Consider the following 21,426-nt stretch of genomic DNA (forward strand, 5'->3'; position numbering starts at 1 on the left):
ATCCAATTCACATGTCTTTTTTTTTTTTTTTTACCTTGTATTTCATTTATATCTTGTTTTAATGTTGTTGAAAGGTGCCTTATAAACTCTCTCTGCCTTTGATACCTACTAGAGGTAGAATAGAGTTTTGAGTGAGAACCACAGCAGGCAGGTGAAGCACACACAGACAGGTGTTTTTGCATTCTCTAAGCCAGTGCTATTCCACCATAGTGCTGTGCATTGACCCTGAAGTTTGGATAAGGAATAAAGGAAGCCTGTGCTGCAGAGTCTGATCCCATTGGCCGGTGTGAGGAGGAGTGGGAGGAGCCACAGTGAACACCACGGCTGCCTGGGCTCTTCCTCTGCGCTCTGCTCGCTGCTCTCCTGCAGGCTGCGTGGCTCTCCGAGAACAAAACCCACAGCTACTAACTTTCCACCATTGTTCTTTTCACGCGTTTAAACTCGAGGTGTCCGACGCAGACAGATGGCTCAACCGTTTCATACCACTGCGGGATGTGATACAGTTTTAAACACGGGAAGCGGATCGGTCTGAATTTTGCAACAACTTAAAACAAATCAACGACGGAACAAGTTGAAGGCGAGATAAAGGAATCCGGATCAGCTCTGCGGCTATCAAGGTAAGCATTAGACGGCTAATCCTGCTGGAGTATCGATCACTGAGATACGTCCTGCTTTGACATTTGTCCAACTTCCGAAATGTGAGCAGTTGAGTCGCAGGGTGTAACATAGGAGGCTTTGATGTGGGCTCATTGTAGCAGGCTGCATGTTTGTAGGCTAACTTTGGAGGAAAGTTGAGCGCATGCTGAAGTGCTGACCGTAGTTTCACATTTACTGCACAAAACGAATTGGATTTCACGCTGAGTCCCCCCACGGAAGTCCACAGACCCCCTTTCAGTGGGGTTGAATAGCCGACTTAAATTTATCTGCTATGAAACAATGGAGGCTTTAAAGCGGAAGATATTTATTTGGTCGTTTTTAAGTTGTGGACTGGCTTTATTAACCTGCTGGGCCATGCTATGATTATTACACTGTCTATGACATCATTATACTCATAAGAAATGCAATAAAACTCCCCATCAGCATGCAACATTATTTTAAATTCAAAATAAACACCCTCCTACTCCAACGCAGAGGCTGCAGGCCTGTCTAAATCCACTGCATGTTCAAAAGACAGATTGGGGGTTTTCATCTGTTGCACTGTGGTTACATAATTTCATCCTCAAGGAGCTGGACTGAGGTGTCACATCTTATGTGGGCTTGAAAGCTTTGGCACCATCTTGCATGTGAACCAGCGGAGGAGCAAGTTGGGAGGAATTGATTGGCTCAGGCTGTGGGTGAAGGTGACTCACAGCCCTGAAATGTTTATAAGGGTGGAAAGATGTGATATAGGCCAACACACCCAGGTGTTATGTCTTCGCCTATCGCTAATTACAGAAGAATTACAGAAGGTTGGATTTAAACGCAGTTAATGTTGCTCATTTGTTTTCACAGCTTTTGAGAGTTGAGACACTGATGTGTGTTTTATGGTGTAAATCTCTGTGTACACACTCGTTTAGTGTGGGAGTGCTCCTTATCTGATCTCCTTTCATCTCCAAAGGCTGAAGTTTATTTCCGTTGTAACCCAACGTGCTGATATGATTATTTTATTCCTGAGCAGCCCATTCATCAGCTGTTGGCATAGTGAGTTTTGTTTAGTCATAAAATGGGAGTGTTTATGGGAGCGTTTACATCAAAAGGAGGGCACATGATCTTATAACATCGCTTCCTCCTCTCCAAGTGTCCCAGACGGTTGATTTGAACAAATATAAAGGAGTGGCTCGATCCACCTGTGCTTATCGTTTTTTTATGCTCTCTTTCCTCTTTCAGGTCCAAGTCAAGATGTCCGTCAGTAACCACGAAAACAGAAAGTCTCGCTCTAGTTCTGGCTCCATGAATATCCAACTCTTCCACAAGACGTCCCACGCCGACAGCCTGTTGACTCAGCTCAACCTGCTACGCAAACGAAAAGTCTTCACAGATGTCATCCTGAAGGCCGGAAACAGATCCTTCCCCTGCCACCGGGCCGTCCTGGCCTCCTGTAGCCGATACTTTGAAGCTATGTTCAGTGGCGGGCTCAGGGAGAGCCGTGACGCCGAAGTCAACTTCCACGACTCTCTCCATCCGGAGGTGCTGGAGCTGTTGCTCGATTACGCCTACTCTGCCCGAATCATCATCAACGAGGAAAATGCAGAGTCGCTTCTTGAAGCTGGCGACATGCTCCAGTTTCACGACATCAGGGACGCGGCGTCGGAGTTTCTAGAAAAGAACCTCCACCAGTCAAACTGCCTGGGGATGATGCTGCTGTCAGACGCCCACCAGTGCCAGAGACTGTACGAGCTGTCGTGGAGGATGTGCCTGGCGAACTTTGCCACGCTCTTCAGGACTGAGGACTTCCTCAGCTTACCCAGAGACAAAGTCCAGGAGCTGATCCTCAGCGAGGAGCTGGAGGTGGAGGATGAGAGCCTGGTGTACGAGGCTGTAATTGACTGGGTCAAAGCCGACATGGAGCACAGGCACAGCGAGCTGCCCGAGCTGCTGCGATGTGTCCGCCTGGCGCTGCTCCCTGAAACATACCTGCTGAAGAACGTTGCTTCAGAGGAGCTGGTGATGTGCCACAAAGTGGGGCGGGAGATTGTTGAAGATGCTGTTCGGTGCAAAATGAGGATCCTCCAGAATGACGGTATTGTAACAGGGTTCTGTGCACGGCCGAGGAAGGTTAGCCAGGCCTTGCTGCTGCTGGGAGGACAGACTTTCATGTGTGATAAAGTCTACATGATTGACAACAAGACTAAAGAGATCACCCCCAAAACAGACATCCCCAGCCCCAGGAAGGAGTGCAGCGCCTGTGCTATTGGTTGCAAGGTATGTATGTGGTCTATACATGAATATGTGTGTGCTTATGTAACATTATGTAGATGTACACAAAATATGACCTCTCTCCATGTGTGTCAGGTTTATGTTACTGGAGGACGTGGCTCTGAAAACGGGGCCTCCAAAGATGTCTGGGTCTACGACACGTTACATGATGAGTGGTCCAAAGCGTCACCTATGCTGGTCGCCAGATTCGGACACGGGTCTGCAGAGCTCGACCACATGCTCTACGTCGTGGGAGGACACACTTCTCTTGCAGGATCCTTCCCTGCATCTCCGTCTGTGTCTCTCAAACAGGTGGAACAGTACGACCCTCAGACCAATAAATGGACCCTGGTGGCTCCGCTCAGAGAGGGCGTGAGCAACGCCGCCGTCGTCGGTGCCAAAAACAAACTCTTTGCTTTCGGAGGCACCAGTGTAAACAGAGACAAATACCCCAAGGTGCAGTGCTTCGACCCGTGTCAGAACCGGTGGTCTGTGCCGGCTGCCTGTCCGCAGCTGTGGCGCTACACTGCAGCAGCTGTGGTCGGCAACCATGTCGTGGTGATCGGAGGCGACACTGAGTTCTCAGCCAGCTCTGCTTACCGGTTCAACAGCGAGACATACCAGTGGTCAAAGTTTGGCGACGTGACGGCAAAACGCATCAGCTGCCATGCAGTGGCGTCAGGAAACAGACTATATGTGGTCGGAGGGTACTTCGGGGCTCAGAGGTGTAAGACGCTAGACTGTTACGATCCATCATCGGACTCTTGGGACAGTGTGACCAGTGTGCCCTACTCACTCATTCCCACTGCCTTCGTCAGCACATGGAAGTACCTCTCGGCGTAGAGAGCGAGAGACGCACTGACTCTTTGAGGTTTCTACGGTGAGTAATTGTAGCTTCCTTAAACTGACACAAACAAACAAAATGACAGTTATATGTGCTATTCATAGTGTCCTTTGTATTGTCACATAATATATGGGAACTCGCTTTATGGAAACCAAAATATCTTCACATATCTCACCCGACATAGTTGCCCAACAGAGGTGAATGTCAGTTTGAACCGGACGGGGCCAGTTTAAAAGCCCCTGACTGTTTTCAGGGTTGCCAGTGGTTACAGTTACACATTATCTAGCTCCTGCGACTGCTGGGTGTTGGATAAACACGGCGGAGTCCTGGTTTAGAGAGCAGGAGGAATGTCAGCAGTGCTGGTAATTACAGAGCGAGAGCTGCAACACAAGACCTCTGTCACTGACAGGAGCGAGGTGGAGAGGCAGGATCAGGTCTGTGCTTGTAGTGAGCCGGGTGCTAACTGGCTGCCTAGCATGAGTCAGTACCTCAAAACAGTTGTAAGTTATAAAAGGTGATGTGACACATAGTGTTAAACATATGGAGGGCTTGGAGTCAGAGGTGCACAAGGAGCCTTCGGTAAGCTTCAGATAAGAGCTGAACATTCCTTCTTCAGGTCCTGTAGGTGTGTTACACAACCTAAAGTCTTGCATGACTTAAAAATCTGTTTTCCACCATACCCTTATCATACTTTTCATAATGCAAATCCCACTTTTCCTTACAGCACCTTCCTCAAAGTGCTTTAAAGGACAAAGTGAAAGTACCATATGTGCAGACAGACGCCAGGGCAGTCTGCTCTGCTCAAAGTAAATAAAGTCAGATCAGTAATCTTATCAGGAATTCAAGAGGGGCGGTAGCGGGGGGAAAAAGGACGGATACATCTCAAGGGTACGAAAATATGATGGACTAAGATGTAACATACCATATCAGTGAAGAATTGCTCGGCCTAATCCGCCTGAAGGAAGGACAGGTGGCAGTTTTCACAGCTTCATATGAGATAAGAGATGATACATTTTTCCTGGGGTGTTGTCAGTTTTGTCACACGGGACGAGGACGGAGGGGTTAGTGGGTGAAATGAGAAGAGGATGCTCTGTTGTTTTGATGGTTTTGCTAGTTGTTTTCACATGTGCTCAGTGGTGGCGGAGCTAGTTTTAAGTTTCATGACGTGACAGCCCGTCTTGTGATCCTTTTTAGCACTGATGCAATCAATGGAAAACCATTCATCGCTGCAGTAGACATTGAGTTTGCTTTTTAAAAAGCCCAGACTCCCCTGCATCTTTTTATTGTATGGTTTGGTGGTTTTATCTTTATTGGGAGTTTTATTATGCTGACTGCATTCGCTGAACTCTCACAAAGCACATGTCTGTCCTAATGTTTTATTTTGCGCTATAGGTTCAGTGATTTAATGCAGCCAGTTGGCCATAAAGCGCCAGTCTGTCTTCAAGTAAAACAGATGCCCGCAGTTAAAACAAAAGTACACTTATGCAATGTTTACATTTATTCATATTTTTGCCAGGAGTTAGATGAGAAGATTAAAACCGCATCTCATGTTTGTCTGTTCAATACAAGGCCACAGGCAGTTAGCGTAGCTTAGCACACAGACTGGAACCAGGCGCTTTCCAGAGGTTACAAAGTCCACCAGTCTAGTTGTTATGCTAAGTTGAGCTATGCTAAGCTAAACGTCTGCAGGCTCCAGCTTCATATTTGCTCTCATCTTCTCATCTGTCAGAAATTTCTTTTTACTTATTTCCAAAACTGTCAAACCATTGCTTCAAGCTAGAGTGGAAAAACTAAATTTGATTAAACAAATCTTTGTTTTTCAAGAACTTTGGCCGGAGATCAGACTAGATGCAACTCATTAACACAACCTCTGATATGACATTAATAATGATCTTTATTTATAGATCTTATAGATCTAGATCTTTTCAAAACAGAGTTACAAAATTCTTTTATCAATAATTAAAACAGACAAGACATGAAAACAGCAACTTTAAAATAACTGATAAAAACACTTGCGTATATAAAAATTGAGGAAATAAAAGACAGTATAATTGAACTTAAAACTCAAGTAAAATCAGGTAAGGCTCTCCGTTAAAAGTATATTTTAAGAAGGGACATAAAAGAGATCACTGTAAAGTTTGCACTTATTTTAATGCCCCCTTAACAGTTGAAAATTAAAGTTTTTCTAGTTGTTGCCAAGAGAGTTGCCAATTCCGTCTGTGTCATTGATGTTAAAAACTAAGAATACTGAAGCACTTACGTAAATGCCAAACAACTGCCCTCTCTGTCAGGCATATGGGAAAATGACTCCGAACAAGCTGCTTTTATGCTGCCAAGAACTTTGAAAGGAAAGCTGAACGGAAGCAAGTGAGAAGCGGGGGAGCTTATGTGTGACTTGTGTCTACAGTAAACAGCTGGATATGATGGAGCTGGGGGCTTAGCATTATGAGGCTGCTGGTATGGACCACTAGCTCGGGTTTTTTTGGCCAGGATGGAGACAGACAGGCTGGCTATGAAAGATCAAGGCACCGCATCCTTATGAACTCGCGCAGTTACAGTAGCTTCCATCCCCGCTGCTGCCTGCCTGCCTCTCTGTTTAATTACAGCAGACATGGAAAAAAAGCTCCGATTTCCAGCTTGTTAAGCAGGCATCCTACCCTGACGCTGGGTGACTCTGTCTCACCCCAGACACGGGGGAAGGTTTCAGAGGAGAGGAGAAGTGGCAGGAATTCAGGGAGCAACAAAGTGACATGGAGTGGGACACAAACACACACATATGGAGAGAGGGAGGTGAAGTGGAGAGGGAGTAAGACCAGCAGACGCAAAGCTATATTTTGCACCATTTGGCAGCCGAGACTAACGCCTACCTAAAAATACTTTGCTCCCGAGGTTGTCAACTTTCAGCTGGGGTCAGAGAGAAAAATAATTGTGTGTGCGTGTGCGTGTGTGTGTGCGTGCGCAAGTGAGTGTCTGTGTGTGTTCCTTTTATGTTTACGATGGGACTGAAAACCACCAGTCAGCTGTTCAAGTATTCACTAGTAGTATTGTGAGTTTTTACGCAGTTGTGAAACCACTCGTTTTCCACTTGTACTACTCTGTCTCGCTCTCTGTCTCCCACACACACACACACACACACACACACACACAGAGTCACATTGCTGGCATTGCCTGTCCTTTAAAAAGCCAGCCATCCTTACTCTAATTCGGGAGGAATGAAGGTGTGGCCTGCATTCCCATTAGCAAAGATTTGTTAATGTTGCCTTGTGGCTCGGGCCCTTCAGTTTGCGCGGCCCGTATGGGATTACCAGCCTTTTTGTCACCACCTACTGTAGTTTGCGGGCCCGTGCATTTCCACCAGATGTGACTGACCACAGACTCCAGAGCCAAGCCAGAACCCGCTGTTGATGGAAAAGTATTTGTAAACGTCAAAGCATTATGGTTTGTGTTTGTTACGGGCCAGGCGGGAGAAGTAAATAACATTTTAGGCTAAAAACGTGCAGACATAAATACAGTTTTATTGTCATATTGTGACTACTGCCTTTACAATCTCAACAGTCACCAGGTAGGCTTTAATTAATGAGGTCAGTGTGTGTTTTGGAGATGGCAAGCAGAGCGCCATGATGGTGTAATCTGGTCGGTTGTTGGTACCAGACTGCAGGCAGACAGGATGTAACCGGAGATCCCTGCACAAAGTTCAGGACAATCTCTCCTTTAAACCACTGGAGTGTAACGGCCTCGGAGATGACTGTTATCCACGCTTGAGCCTTTGTTTTCTCAGCCCCCCCTTCCTCCCTTCCTCCCTTTTCCTTCTCCATCCCTCCCTCTCCGCTTTTAAAAAATCACACACATAAGCACTATTCAGCTTTTTTTAATAGCTTCAACCGAAGCCCTTATGAGGTGGGCACGGCTCTGTGTGATAGAGTACACCTGGAGAGGTCAGGGGCCACGGAGGGAGTCCTCGGAGGGCTCTCTGCTTCCCCAGACAGCTGCTGTAAAATGGAAAGGTCACAGTGGGATCAGGGAGGAGGAGTGCAGAGGCCCCAGTCACTCAATACTAATGTTTTATTAATGCCTCGCTGTGAGGGCCACCAGGAACACAAGCTGAATGAGGCTTTTATTGTGGCATCTGTGTACAACAACGATCCCCCCCAACACCACCACCACCTCCACCATCTCCCCGTCTCTTCTCCGAGACACACACATGCACATTCAGAGTTAGCACGTGCACACACACTTCGTCTTCAGTCCCTTGAGTAATCAATCTGCCACATTACAGCCCTCAGCATGGCTGTTTAAATTTGCATAAACCTAATGGAGTTTTTATTGGTCTTTTCGCCATGCTGCGAGTAACAAAAAGGAAAAGGGTAAAAAGATGCTTAAAATGGCTGAATAATCACCCAGACTAATTTGATTACGCCCTTAAAAAGAGGCGAGCTGTCATACAGTTACAGGGGCCTCTTCGGTAAGCCAGCTGGGATGGCACAGAGTGTGTCTGCCTGGTAATTAATCTGAATTACGGAATATTTGCGTCTCTGAAGTAGTGCCGAAGTGGCGCGCATTCAATCATAGAGACGCTCTTTGTTCTGAGTCTTTAACGGGAGTTCCTGCGAGGATTCATCAAGACTCACTTTGCAGCTGCGCTAAGATCCTCGAGTCCTTTATCCGCCCCTGGAAACAACAATGCAAAGTAATGTAAATGAAGTGACTGATTCATGCGTTAGTCAATACAGTGCAATTCTTTGTGGTCATTAGTAAACATGGCACAGGCCTTGTTGGACACAAGGGACAGATAAAGAAAGAGGACTCAGCTCTGGTGTGGTGCATTGTGGGTAATTGGGCTTCTGGAAGATGCAGATGGAGTCCAAGGTGCATAAAGATTAAAAAAAATGGAAATGATGTCATAATGCAGGTGTCGTTCGTTTGATAAATGCGACCTAGTCTTGTGGTGTGTGTGTGTGCTTTCAGCCAGACAGTGGGTCATTTTTGACTCACAGACAGATTTGATCATTGGTCATCATTTCCTTTTGTCAAACTCAATCTGGCGTTATTCCCATGTGGAGGGGAAAGATAAGTGATGGGAGCAGACACACTGAGTCAGGTTAAACCTCAGAGTGCCAGATCCAATCACTTCATATAGTCCCAGCCCATCTGTTTGGTCTGCTGAAGGACACGTGGTCTCCCTCCTTCCCTCGCAGCATCACACTGTGGTTGCTGCAGTGGACCAGACTGAAGACCCGGGCGGGGCATCTGGGTACTTTCTGGGTTACAGTTATTAACCCCGCCACCTGTTGGCACCTCGCTCCCTGTTGACGGGAGGAAGTCGGATGTGTAAAGAGTTTGAAAACAAAGTTTGAATGCGAGTATTCCCATATAAGCAGAGAAGAGTGCGGCTCCTGCAGCTCAGAGTTGAGTATAATTGACCTTGACATGATAGGTAATAATGACGGGACTGTGAGGCCGTCTGGAGCGCATTTCTGGTGACAGCGGGACCCTTGTTGTGGCTCAGAGAGCCGGAGTTTGCTGATGCGAGTGGACGATGGTGGTTTTTGATGGATGCACTGATGATGACAGACACGTAACCTTTGTCGGTGACAGTGTGTGTCTCTGGAACACAATACATGGGCTGTTAGTGTTTTTTATTTATTTATTTAAAGCTCAGGATAAAGTGGTTTTGATCCGCTTGATTTACTTGAATACAATGTGCACCTTCTTGTCATGGTTTGCCGGGGTGGAGAGATCATGCTGGTATCAACATGAATGCAGCATGTGAAAGCCTGCCGTCTTTGCAGCAGATCGAGATAGAGGACTAAATATAAAGCTGCAACTCTTATGAAACAGTGATATTGTGGTAGTTGGAACAGAGCGGCAGAGTATTTAAGATTCAGAGGCATGCTCTTCATCATCCACACTTGAGAGAGATTATAGCAGCAGCAGCAGAACTGAAGAAGTGCACGCAGTGACCCGTGTGCATGTACACAGAGAGAGCAGCGATGGAAACTTCCATTAGGCCTGCAGTCGCATGTGATAGAATAAGAGCTGCTACTGCTGCTTTACTTTGATCAGGAAGGCTGAGCTGAGTTTATGTTGCAGGAAATATGCTGTTACTGGTTGGTTTCAGGGCTGGGCATCGAGCTTGAATACCTTTTGACACTAACTGAAATGTGTATGCAACACATAGTATCAGCTGCATCAGAGCCATGATCTGTTTTGAGACCAGTAACAAGGAGAACAAACGTGCACAGTAGGGTTGCAGTGATAGACCATGTTTTAAAAGTCAACAGTTATCATTCCACGTACATTTTCTTATCTACGATATTGGGGAAAAATGCTACTGGATGTAGAATCTCCTCTTTATTTTAGTTATTTTCTGACAGGACCATTTTCACGCATACTATCATTAACAAAATGGTTTCCATTACAGTAATAGAACATTCCTTCAACTAATAGTAACCCTTCCGTTTTAAGTCCTTTTAAGGGTCATTCTGACATCAGTACACATCATGAACTGTGTCTTCTCTACTGTGGTGGAAGGATTTCTCAGTCAAAGTTGAAACAATAAAGATATGATGGGTTAAAATGAGAATTGCAGTGCCTGCCTTATTGACTCCAATAGAACTAACACCAAAGTCTGGCTCCTCGAATACTGTCAGTGTCGTCATGACCATTCCTTCTTTTATATTTGCCTTGTAAGACACCTCGAAGCCACTGAGCAATGCCGTAACCCCGCCTTAAAACAACAGCTTGTCATTTTTACACTTGAGTTGCTACAAGGATTAAACAAAGGATCAATACAACATGTTGATTTGTTAGCCTTACGCCTTGTTTCTTTAATATCCGATGTGCCTGCGAAACGCTTCTCCTCTGTAATATCTTGGTCTGGACTTTTCCTCAAGTACGTTCAAAAAACTAAACTCTTGCAATGGATTTCGGTGACACCGTATAACTGTGTGCTAGCTTAGCTAACAGGCTGTTTCCTTAAGTTCAGTTCCCTGTTGATTGTTAAATAAGTTTGTGTGATTAAAAAATAATTTGTTTATCTAGTTTTAACATATTGTGCATCTCAGTAATGTTATTCTGTTAAAATATGGTTATACATTATATACAGTCAGATTGTTATTATCAGTTTGATATGAGATACAGTCAGATTTATCAGTCTGATATGAAATAGTCAGTAAAGACCTGTTAAAACAACTGATTTATGAGCAATAAAACTGTATTTATTCATCTAAGTAAAAAATTAGAAGGCATGATTAGCTAAAAATAGGTTAGCTAACATTAACCTGTTCATATGACCTTTTAATGAATATTTCAAAAAACATGCCCGGTAATCTTCCAGGCGCATATTCCAAACTGCTGGATGGCGAAAAATGGAAAAAATGTAAGCTTCTCCCCGATTGCTACATGTAGTTTCTATCAGGTTTCTACCCATCTGTAAAGAAATGCACTTCCTTGCATTGGACACTAGAGGCGTCATCTGCATAATTACGGATCTACGGACACCACACATAAGTGGAAACAAAGTGTTAGAGGTGATGGTCAGAGCCAGGCTAGCTGGCTGTGAGTTCATACTTAACTGAGAAGTATGGGAATGGTCGCAATGTTCTAACTCTCAGCAAGAAAGCAAAAACAGCCAATTATTTCTTTAAAAAATGCAGAAAATGTTAATTACTCAAAGTATTATTTTGGTCTTGGTACCAAACAGTTGGTTTGTGCCTTGGGGCTGTTCAGCTGATCAGGAAATGGGCAACATTTTTGCATTTTTGTTGTGTAGTACATCTGTTTTATCATTCATGGCTATTACAAATACTGTAGTTTGAAATGGAGTAACCTGACAGAGTAATTCTTCCAGAGAGTTTAAATCTATGAGCAGATCCTGCTGCTTCTTCCTCTGAAGCTTGTTTGTAACCTATTTCTGTCTCTGTGTTGTGGCTCCAGTAGAGCAGAGCTCTGGCTGTGTCCCACTGTTATGCTTCAGGCCATGTATTCACAACAGTAACAGATGCGTATGGATCAGTTGGGGCTTCAGTAGTATCAGCCGGCTTTGTCAGCCATGGAAATGAGAACTCATTAAGTTATCCAAACAAGCCCCCAGCAGAGCCCGCCTGTAACTGTCAGCTCTCTCTCCCCTGGAACAGAGAGCACACACATCCATCATCTGCTCCGGCAGACATGAGTTATCATCAAAAATATGCAAATCAGAGGTTAATGTTTCTCTCCAACACCCCCAAATATCCAGTGGAACATTCCTTCATAACAGCAGGGGAGGAAAATTAGATACTGAAGCGTCTCAGGTTGCAGAGAAAGGCGGAGATGAGAGATTGTTTGGAGTAAATATTGAGTATATATAAATATTCACACATTCAGGAATTTAAAAATGTAACCGTAAGAAAGCCTCTTACAGTACAAATTATATCCGGATAACGCAGATGAGCAGATGGTTTCGGTGTTTGTGTGTAGTCCAGTGTGGGGTCCCTTCCACTGCCACCCTCAGATATTTATTACCTCGCGACATAAATGGCTCGAGCAGCTTAATCCCACATGCCAGGAGGATTTTGGTTAAATAACGCCCCATCCTGAGGCATTATTAACGCTATGTGGGTAAGCCTGATAAAATGGCATGGTGATAATCTGATGTGTAGCCCCGGAGGACCAAAGTCTCCGCATTCCTCTCAGCTCCCTGAGAATGTCCAGGCCGCCCCACTGGTCATGTGGTCACTCCTCATACAGCACAGTTCACAGGACCTAAACATTAATCTCCCTCTTGTCTCTTTCCCCAGATCAGCCGTGGTGTCTGGTATGCAGGCATGTGTCTCTTCAGAGGAGGAGGAGGAGGAGGAAGAGTTTCTGTATTCCTGCTGTGGCTCCATCCAGCCAGATTCACATTATCTTCAGCTGCAGAGAAGGCCCGAGTCCTGGAGACAGCCCAGAGACTGGAAGTCTGCAAGCTGATCTGTTTACTCGTACTTCTTGTGTAACTTTCCCATGTAGCCACTAGCCTGAGCTGGACTCGTTGCCATGTATACTGCAGGAACTTCAGTCTTTATATAACATGCAAAGCACAGTCAGGAAGCAGGCCGATAGCACAGATGCTTGCAGACTTTTCTGTATCGGCCCTGCACTGCTCAGCTGACTCACACCAAGGTCAAACATTTGTATCATCTCGCCAGTAGATTACAAGCTGAACTCACTCTGTAAGGACTTATTAGTGTCTCTCGCTGACGTGTTGTTGTACAGTGAGCTAAAAAAGAGCGTCGGCTGGTCCTTTGTTGTGGTTCTCTCCCCTCCTGACACTGGGCGTTTACTCAGGTGTAATTTATTTGGACTGCTGATAGACTGAATTAGACCTTTGCTATGCCAGGCGTACGGGGAAGGAGAGAAGACATTTGGGGAAGTGTATGATTTTGTGCACAGAAACAATCTTCCTGTCTGTATTTTTAGGCTTTGGACTTGGGCTTCCCTTAATTTTGGTAAGCTAAATCTGTATCTTCCTCCTCGACTTAAAAATACACACTCGCAAGAGAGAATGTGGGCCGTTACGGCTGAAGAAGATACTTTTTGCTTTCAAGATGTTATTTTCAAACTTTTTTTGTGTGTGTCTCAGGGTTATGTATAGTATTGCTTGCATTTGTTCAAGGAAGGGTAACATCTTTGTTTTCTGTTTGTTGTGAATGTACTTTTTTGTGACAAACTGTTTTACAGAACTCTCTTATTTTAGAAGACATTCTTACATTGTGTTCTTTTTGCCAGGTGTAAATGTATGATTACGCTTCATAGCTGTGGTCATATTTAAAATGTTGCCAAAACCTGAATAGCTAACCTTCATGTCATTCTGGATTTAAATAACAAAAGCTAAGTGTGTCCAAAGTAGTTAGGAAATACTTTGTAGCTATGATATTATTTTTTCATGTCATATTTCAGGATCTTTAATGGAAGTCATTTGTGTGTATAGTTTGTATATTGCTTTGTAATGAATTTGTAGAAGCCTTTGATTTGCACATTTTGTACAAAGAAATCTCGTAATGGTCTTAATTTTGTATCTTTGTCTTAACCCAGGTCGGGTAGTGTGAATAATCAAAGCGTTTTTGTAGCAAGTCGTTTCTCTTTGAACAGTCGTCATTGGCTCTGTGTGTGCAAGTTTTCCAATATATCATCAAATATGCTGATATATTAAGCTATTACTGACACACCATCTGTTACTTCATGTTCTACAGCTCATAACTCGTCAATAAATATCTTGTTGAAAACATACTTTCTGTTGTTTGTCCTCTTTGTTTTCCAGGGAATGACTGGAATTCAGCAGCTGTGTCATTAAAACGGTGTGGGCAGCCGTATAATCACGCAGGTACTCTTAACAAGCCTGGAATAGTTTCCAAACGCAGGTTAACTGTGGGTTTGGTATTTACCAGGAACACCCGTCTCCTTCCTGCTGTCTGTGTGTGCACTTAAGATCCAGTGAGATGAACAGTCCACGCTCTGTCTCTGTTATAATTCCCCCCTTGTTGGGGTGATATCACACATTCTGATGATGTGGTATGTGAAGTGCAAGCCTCTGCTGTTCTGGTATTCACGCGGAGGTGGGAAGAAATATTCAGATCTTAAGTACAAGTAGGAATACTGTCGTGTAGTAATACTCGTTACAAGTAAAGGTCATGCATTCAAATGTTTAGCTAAGTAAAAGAAAGTATTAGCATCAAAATATACTTAAAGTAGGACTTTATGATTCGGATTGGCCCAATTCACAGTAATATATATTATTTGTTTTAGAATTATTGATGCATGTAGAATAGTAAGAATATTCCCTTTAATTTTATTTCACAATATTCCGACTCAGGGTAGATTCTTGATCGTAAGATGTGACATTTTTGGATACAGACATACACTACCTAATATTTATGTTCTCCCTTCACCATCGAGTTTGAATTCCTAAATAAAATCCAGTAATTACTTGACCCTCCCTCAACGGAGGGTGTCTTGTGATAAAGGCCAAAACACCCGATGATGTTGAGGTTCACAGCTGATGATGTGTCAGGTGTGCTTCTGCTGGGTGGTCACAGCCGTAACACCTATGCTCTTGCATGAAGCATGCTCAAACTCCAGGGACTGCAATATTAAGTCCTAACTGATGAAACTGATGTTAGATTTAGATAATATCGTTAGCCCAAACTAAAGATATATGTGTATATTCTTTACACGATATTTGAGTTTGTGTAAGAATAGGAAAATACAGCCACCAACACGACTACTAGAAATTCTTTCAACAAATGATCTCCAAGATATATGGAGAGTGATGCACCCTAAAGGTACAGACTACACTTACTATTTACATGCCAAGAAATCATATAGCCAAATAGATTATATTTTCATGTCAGGTAACAATCTAGGCGATGCAATATCAACTAAAATTTCTGATAAAGTGATACCACATCAAGCTCCAGTAATAAATAAACTTTCCTATCAAATCTGGAAAATGAATCAAAAATATCTAACTGATAGAATTTCTTAAAAATATAAAAATCATATTATGATATTTATAAGCACAAATATCAGAACTACAACTCTTAGCAATAGACCACCAATATGACATATGTAAGCCCTACATAAGAGTCATTTTCAGTCAAAAAGAAGCAAGAATTAGATAAAGAGATTGACAGAGTAGAAAAATCACTGAATCATCTCCAATATATTCATAAACAAATCAAAGCTTAGGATGACTTTGAAAGACTGCAAACATTAAAATTAGAATATGATAACCTTCTACTCAAAGTCCAAGATATTAAGTATAATTCAAATAAAATTTTGTATATTTCAGCAAATGAAACAGCAAAAAAAATGAGCTCCTTAGTTAAAAGAGTGATAAAAAGGCACTATGTAGTACTGAAAGACACCGTTTCCAACACTCATATTACAAGTAATGATGTTATTACTCAGGAGTTTTCAGTATACAACGAAAATGTGTATAAATCTGACATAACTTTTTAAGAATTTTGTTCCAATGCACCTCCTGAAGTCGGTTAAGTTTAAATGTTTATCCTCTGAACAAAAAGAAGACCTAAAAAAGGAAATAACAGCTGACTAGATAACTTCCTTCCAAAAAAAGTGCCTTTTTTTGGAAGGAAGTTATCTTAACTTTTGATACTGGTGTCGATCGACTTTTGATAGAAGTCTATTCGGTATTCTGGTGGAAAGCATCATTTTAAGATAATTACCAAAAAAAAAGAAGGAATTATTGATGCATTAGCGTTCATATCACTTAAATATTGAAGAGTCTTCCCAAGGTAACAATTAAGTTTTTATCTTAATCTATAATATTACATCATAATTTTTTGTTGATTGTATTTTGTATTAATCTGAATCTGTGAAGTAACTAGGAACTAAATATGTGATAACATACAATATGATAAGATAAGATAGAACTTCATATTTATCCCAAGAGAAATTGGTCAAGTTTGAAATAAATGTAGTGGAGTAAAAAGTATCTGAATTGTAGTGGAGTAGAATTACTATTAACACTAAAATTGCACTTCAGTAAAATACTTGAGTAAATGTACTTAGTTACTTTCCACTGCTGCTCACATGAAGATGTGCGCACACATTATAACCTTCAGACCTTAAAGAATGTGCTGAGCGCCAGTCAGGTGATGCTCCTCCATACCTCTCATTCTGCGGCGGCTATGTGTACGTGAGAAACCGGTGCAGTCCAGACTGGGCGTTGGATGGGAAGAAGTGTGGTTGGCACATTTGTGCAGGCTGGCAGCGGGGAGGAGAAACACAGAGGAATGTATGTACTCACACTCAGGCTGAGGGAGGTGGCTGCCTGCAGGCTCAGAGTCTGAGGAAGTTTGTGACGTCTTAACTACTGAGCTGTGGTGTTTAAACAATCCACCTCAACTTTCAAATGAGACCACTCCATGGCTGTTTCTTTAGCAGCTTGCGGTTTGGTGCTTTAGCTTTCAAATTCTTCCTTTACTTACTTCAAAGTGAATGTGTGTCAGAGTTTGTGTCCTCAGAGGACCCAGTGGAGAAAATGTTAAAGCTCTGAGGAAGTGAGTATAGGTAAATAAATGGATGTAAGTCCCGTACAAATAACCTGTGGCATTAACCTTCTCTGGTGTAAAACGTTAGCTCATATCAGCTCTTAAGTGAACGGAGGCCTTCTTCCTAAACCCATTTTTTCCCCCGTTATTTACAAGTCAGACATTTTGTTAAAAATAATCTTAAAACTTTTCACATCCTGACTCTAAACATCTCATCTCAATATTTGTGTCCTTGTTTTCTATTATGACTATTGTTTCATCAAACCATATCAAATCTGCACTGGAGGAAGATCTTGGTTGTATTTCAATCAGGAGAGACTCGTTTTTATTGTAAAAAGAATATTTATTAACATGTGCACGTAAGAATGAAAAATGTGAAAAGTCTTTGGTGATTAGATCCTGTAGAGACGGTATGATTTAAGGAGGGTGATGAATCCGTAGTCGAACAGTTGGTGGTGGCAGAGGTGGTGAAGTTGAGATAACAAGAAGATGTGGAGAAGATGGAGAAGTGCTGATGATCTGGATGAGGAGAGGAATGAGCCTTTGTTGAGCTCATCCTTGACTCTGGATACGGTGGCTGGAGGTGAACAGGGTGGAGAAGGGCGCAACAATTCTGCCTACAATGACAGCTGGCAGCAGCAGAGGAGATAGCAGATTTAAAATTTTGCAGTAGCATCCTGATTGGCTGAGAGAGATCGTGGCGACATTTGATTGGATAACTAGAAGAGCAGACACCCATAGTCAGCTGATTAGAGGAAGCAGTGGGAGTGAGATGGAGAGAAATGTATTTTATGTATTTTTAAATGTAATTTATATGTAATTTTTTGGACATTTGGACATATGAAGTGAACAGAGGCCCTGCATATTTTATAAATTGATTTCAGTGTAAAGGTTGACTTAAGTTATTACTGTTTTAGATGAAGTTCTGTTCTTGATCTTAGAAACTGTAAATCGATAAACACACAAAAAACCTTTTTCCAGTGCTCTCTGTCTCTATCTGATGGAAACTGTTCAGCTGAAAGCAGGGTTACCATGGCAACAACAGATTATCAACAGGGTGAAACTAACCTGTCTCAGGAGAGTCTAAAGTTAGTGAGTGAACTAATTATTTGAAAGCCTGTAAATGGATCTTGAGCTGAGGTCTTTTTTGTCATAAGACTTGTTTTTTTTATTAGCCTGTGATATCACAAGGACCCCAGAGTACTTTTACCAGTGGTCCTGTAATAATGTTAATATGGTTAAAGACTTAACTTCATCTTGTTTGAAGACATGTTACGTGGTTGTTTGTGTGGACATCTATTTTTCATCGTCCCTCGCATCGCATCTCCACTCCCACTTGCCATTCTGCCTGGCTGGAGATGAGACGAGTTACCTTGACGATGTTTGAGGACGACGGATGCATAAACGTGTGTGTGTGTGTGTGTGTGTGTGTGAGTGAAACGACGAGAGGGAAATTAAATGCTAGAGATACACACGAGGGAGACAGCATACCCAATGTTTTGCAAGTTGTGCTGTAAGTGATTTGAATATCAAATTAAATTTCCTCAGATGGTTAACGCTGTAACATCATCACCATCATGTCCTATTAAAAGAGTGTGATATTCCACGAACAGAAAATATTCCACCAAAAAGCCCCTGCTCTCTGAAGATATAACATGATTTGTGTAACAAATTACATAAAATCTTTAGGGGATGCCCATAAACAAACACTTGAGTGACAGAATTCAGCGCCATTGTTAAATCTTTTCAAAGCCAGCCGAAAACACTTCAAAGGCTGCTGTTAATTGGATGTAAACAAGAGGCAGCTCCAAAAAATCCCCCTCTGCTGCCATGACATCATGCCTGTAAAAGGCTATGTCCAGTCAAGCATGTGGACATGTTTGTGCCAGTGTGGGCACAATAATTCATCAAAGGTTAATTTATGGATTTTTTAAATACAATGCAGACGTGCATAAAAAGATGAAACACCCCTCTGTGAAGAGACGACCTGGCACTGGACAGCAGGATGAGCGGGCCGGTCAATGGCTCCCATTGTGATGCAAAATGTGCAAACTGAGCGATTTCAGACAGATCTTGCCGACGACACAATTAAACCACGGCAAATAAATAGACATTTGAAAGTCGGCTGGAGACAAAAGAACCTCAGAGGACGCCAAAACAAAAAAAAAAGAAAGGGGAGGGAGGAGATGGAGGACAAACTGCCATAACAATCTGGATCCTGGACTGAAAGATATGTGGGGTCCCTGTGCACGAGGGTGGTTTTTGTGTGCTTATGAATTTATGCTTAATGCACTAGTGTGTCTGTGGTGGTGTGTTTATGTGTGTGTGAGGTGGGGGGAAGAGGAGTTACGGCTTTTTGTTAACCCATAAGAAAGGGGGCAGCGAGGTGGAACGGACAGGGACGTTGCACTCTGCCTCTCCACCCAAATATCGGTGTGTGTCTGCTGGGCCGAGACCCCCAGCTGCTCTGGATGGGGACAAAGACGGCTTGATGAGGCCAGAATCGACCTTCTCTCACCTTCCCCAGGGGGTCTGGAGGATGCCCCTGCAGGCCGGCTCAGGAGACCCCACAGCTGAAGGGCAGATCAATATGGACCTTCTGTACCATCTGCAAAAACTGTCTCTGTCTTTAAAACACGAGAGAAATAAAATCTACCAAACCTTTCTATACATTCAGTAACATTTTGATTTGGTGTCTTCTGCTGCTGTGTCATTATTAAGAAATCATTTGGTAGGAAAATGAGCAATAACATGTATGTTTGTGTGGAGTATCTGTGGCTGTAAACTGACATGGAGTGTGTACAGTATGTGCCTGTGTCTGTGTGTGTGTTTGAAACTGAAATACCACCAGGAGCCACATCTTAAAACTGTGGACTCTTTACTCCTTCGCAGTCACGCTTACATAAGTCTCCCTCGCAGCAAATCTCTGTACGTAAACACCAATGGTCCTCTCCCATATTCTCTCTCTGTCTCAAATTCAGTTTGTCTCGTTGTACTTTTTTGGCAGGACTACTAAACAAAGACACCACGAGCATGTCCAACATCCAAGACTAAATAATTACTGAACAATGTTGTCCCCCCGTGTCTGTGTCTATGCTGGTTGTGGTGTTAAATGTGTCTCTTCATCTTTCTGTCTCCCCCTCTTTCTCCCCCCTCCCCCCTCTCTCTCTCTGGCTGTGGGCATCTCTGCTGGCAGCAGCTCTGAGGTTTCAGAGCTGACTGGGTAAGCAAATGAGGAGTAAACAATGTGTGAGACAGACAGACAGCCAGCCAGTCAGACAGCCTAACCACTGGAGCGAATGCAGGGGATGTCTGGTCTCTGCTGTCTGAGTGGGATGTGTGTGTGTGTGTGTGTGTGTGTGTGTGTGTGTGTGTGTGTGTGTGGAGGAGGGCAGTGAGAAGCTTGACAGGTCAGCTAGCACCAGGAGAGAGAGACCTGAAGCCCTTAAATCTGCATTTATATATAAAGAAATTCTCCCGACTGAACCATATTTCAGACCATATTGTCTGTCGTTGTAGAGAACCACTGACAGCCTCTGAGATACAGTGCAGGAGCAACTGTTGTAAGACTATCTTCTGACATATATATTGAAAAAATTCTAATGCAGGCACAAAATTTCACCCAACTATACTATGACATTTTTTTATGTCATACTATACTATGATGTTTTTTGACATAATTTTTGACATACTATACTATGACGTATTTTTAGTTAATTTTTGACATACTATACAATGACATTTTTTGGATGTAATTTTTGACATTATGATTCTGAATGACATTATACTATGACATTTTTTTCATGATTTTGGACAACATGCTATACTATGATGTTTTTTCATGTTTTTTGAAGAAATACTATACTGTGACGTTTTTTATGATTTTGAATGACATTATACTGTGACATTTTTTTCATGAGTTTTCACGACATACTAAATTATGACATTTTTTTCATGTTTTTTCACGACATACTATACGATGACATTTTTTCATGATTTTGGACAACATACTATACTATGACTTTTTTTCACGATTTTTCAGGACATACTATACTATGATGTTTTTTTTTTCCATGATTTTGGACGCCATATGATATGACATTTTTTTCATGATTTTTCACGACATACTATACTGTGACGTTTTTTTCGTGATTTTGGACGACATGCTATACTATGACGTTTTTTTCATGATTTTTCACGACATACTATAGGGGAGACTGGGGTAAGTTGAGCCAAAGGGTAAGTTGAGCCACCCCTTGTTGCTAGGAAATCGTAAATTAAATTGAGCATGTGACCAAATATTTAGGAGGAAGGCATCATTTTATGGAGTCTGTGAAGGTAAGAACCACATGGGTTAAGTGGTTAGAGATTTATGTCCAAAAAAGCATTTTTCACTCACGAAAGTGAATTTAGTCTGTCATAAGTTTCATGGGGATTGTGTTTAGACCAAAATAGATCATTTTTAATTTGTTTTATACATCAATTGTGGTATCTATTAACTACAAAATGAGGTAGTACAGCTGCCATGAAAGTGCACCATTTTAGCTGTGGGGGCTAATAAAATCAATATGGTAGCTATGGGGTAAGTTGAGCAATTTGAACAGGGGTAAGTTGAGCTCTAAGTTTCTGAGAAGAGGCAAAGCTGGATATGGT

At 42.6% G+C, this 21,426-nt stretch overlaps 1 protein-coding gene across 1 annotated transcript; it reads left to right on the forward strand.

Moving 5' to 3' along the window:
* The first annotated feature begins 323 nt into the window (after positions 1-323).
* On the forward strand, positions 324-13,987 carry enc3 (ectodermal-neural cortex 3). Its single transcript, XM_049587807.1, has 4 exons — positions 324-617; positions 1,867-2,901; positions 2,992-3,775; positions 12,517-13,987. Exons 2-3 carry the CDS (start codon positions 1,879-1,881, stop codon positions 3,736-3,738), a joined length of 1,770 nt encoding a protein of 589 aa, XP_049443764.1. The 5' UTR covers positions 324-617; positions 1,867-1,878; the 3' UTR covers positions 3,739-3,775; positions 12,517-13,987.
* The last annotated feature ends 7,439 nt before the right edge of the window (positions 13,988-21,426 follow it).

The sequence above is a fragment of the Epinephelus fuscoguttatus genome, linkage group LG10, assembly GCF_011397635.1.
Source record: "Epinephelus fuscoguttatus linkage group LG10, E.fuscoguttatus.final_Chr_v1".
Classification (NCBI taxonomy): Eukaryota; Metazoa; Chordata; class Actinopteri; order Perciformes; family Serranidae; genus Epinephelus; species Epinephelus fuscoguttatus.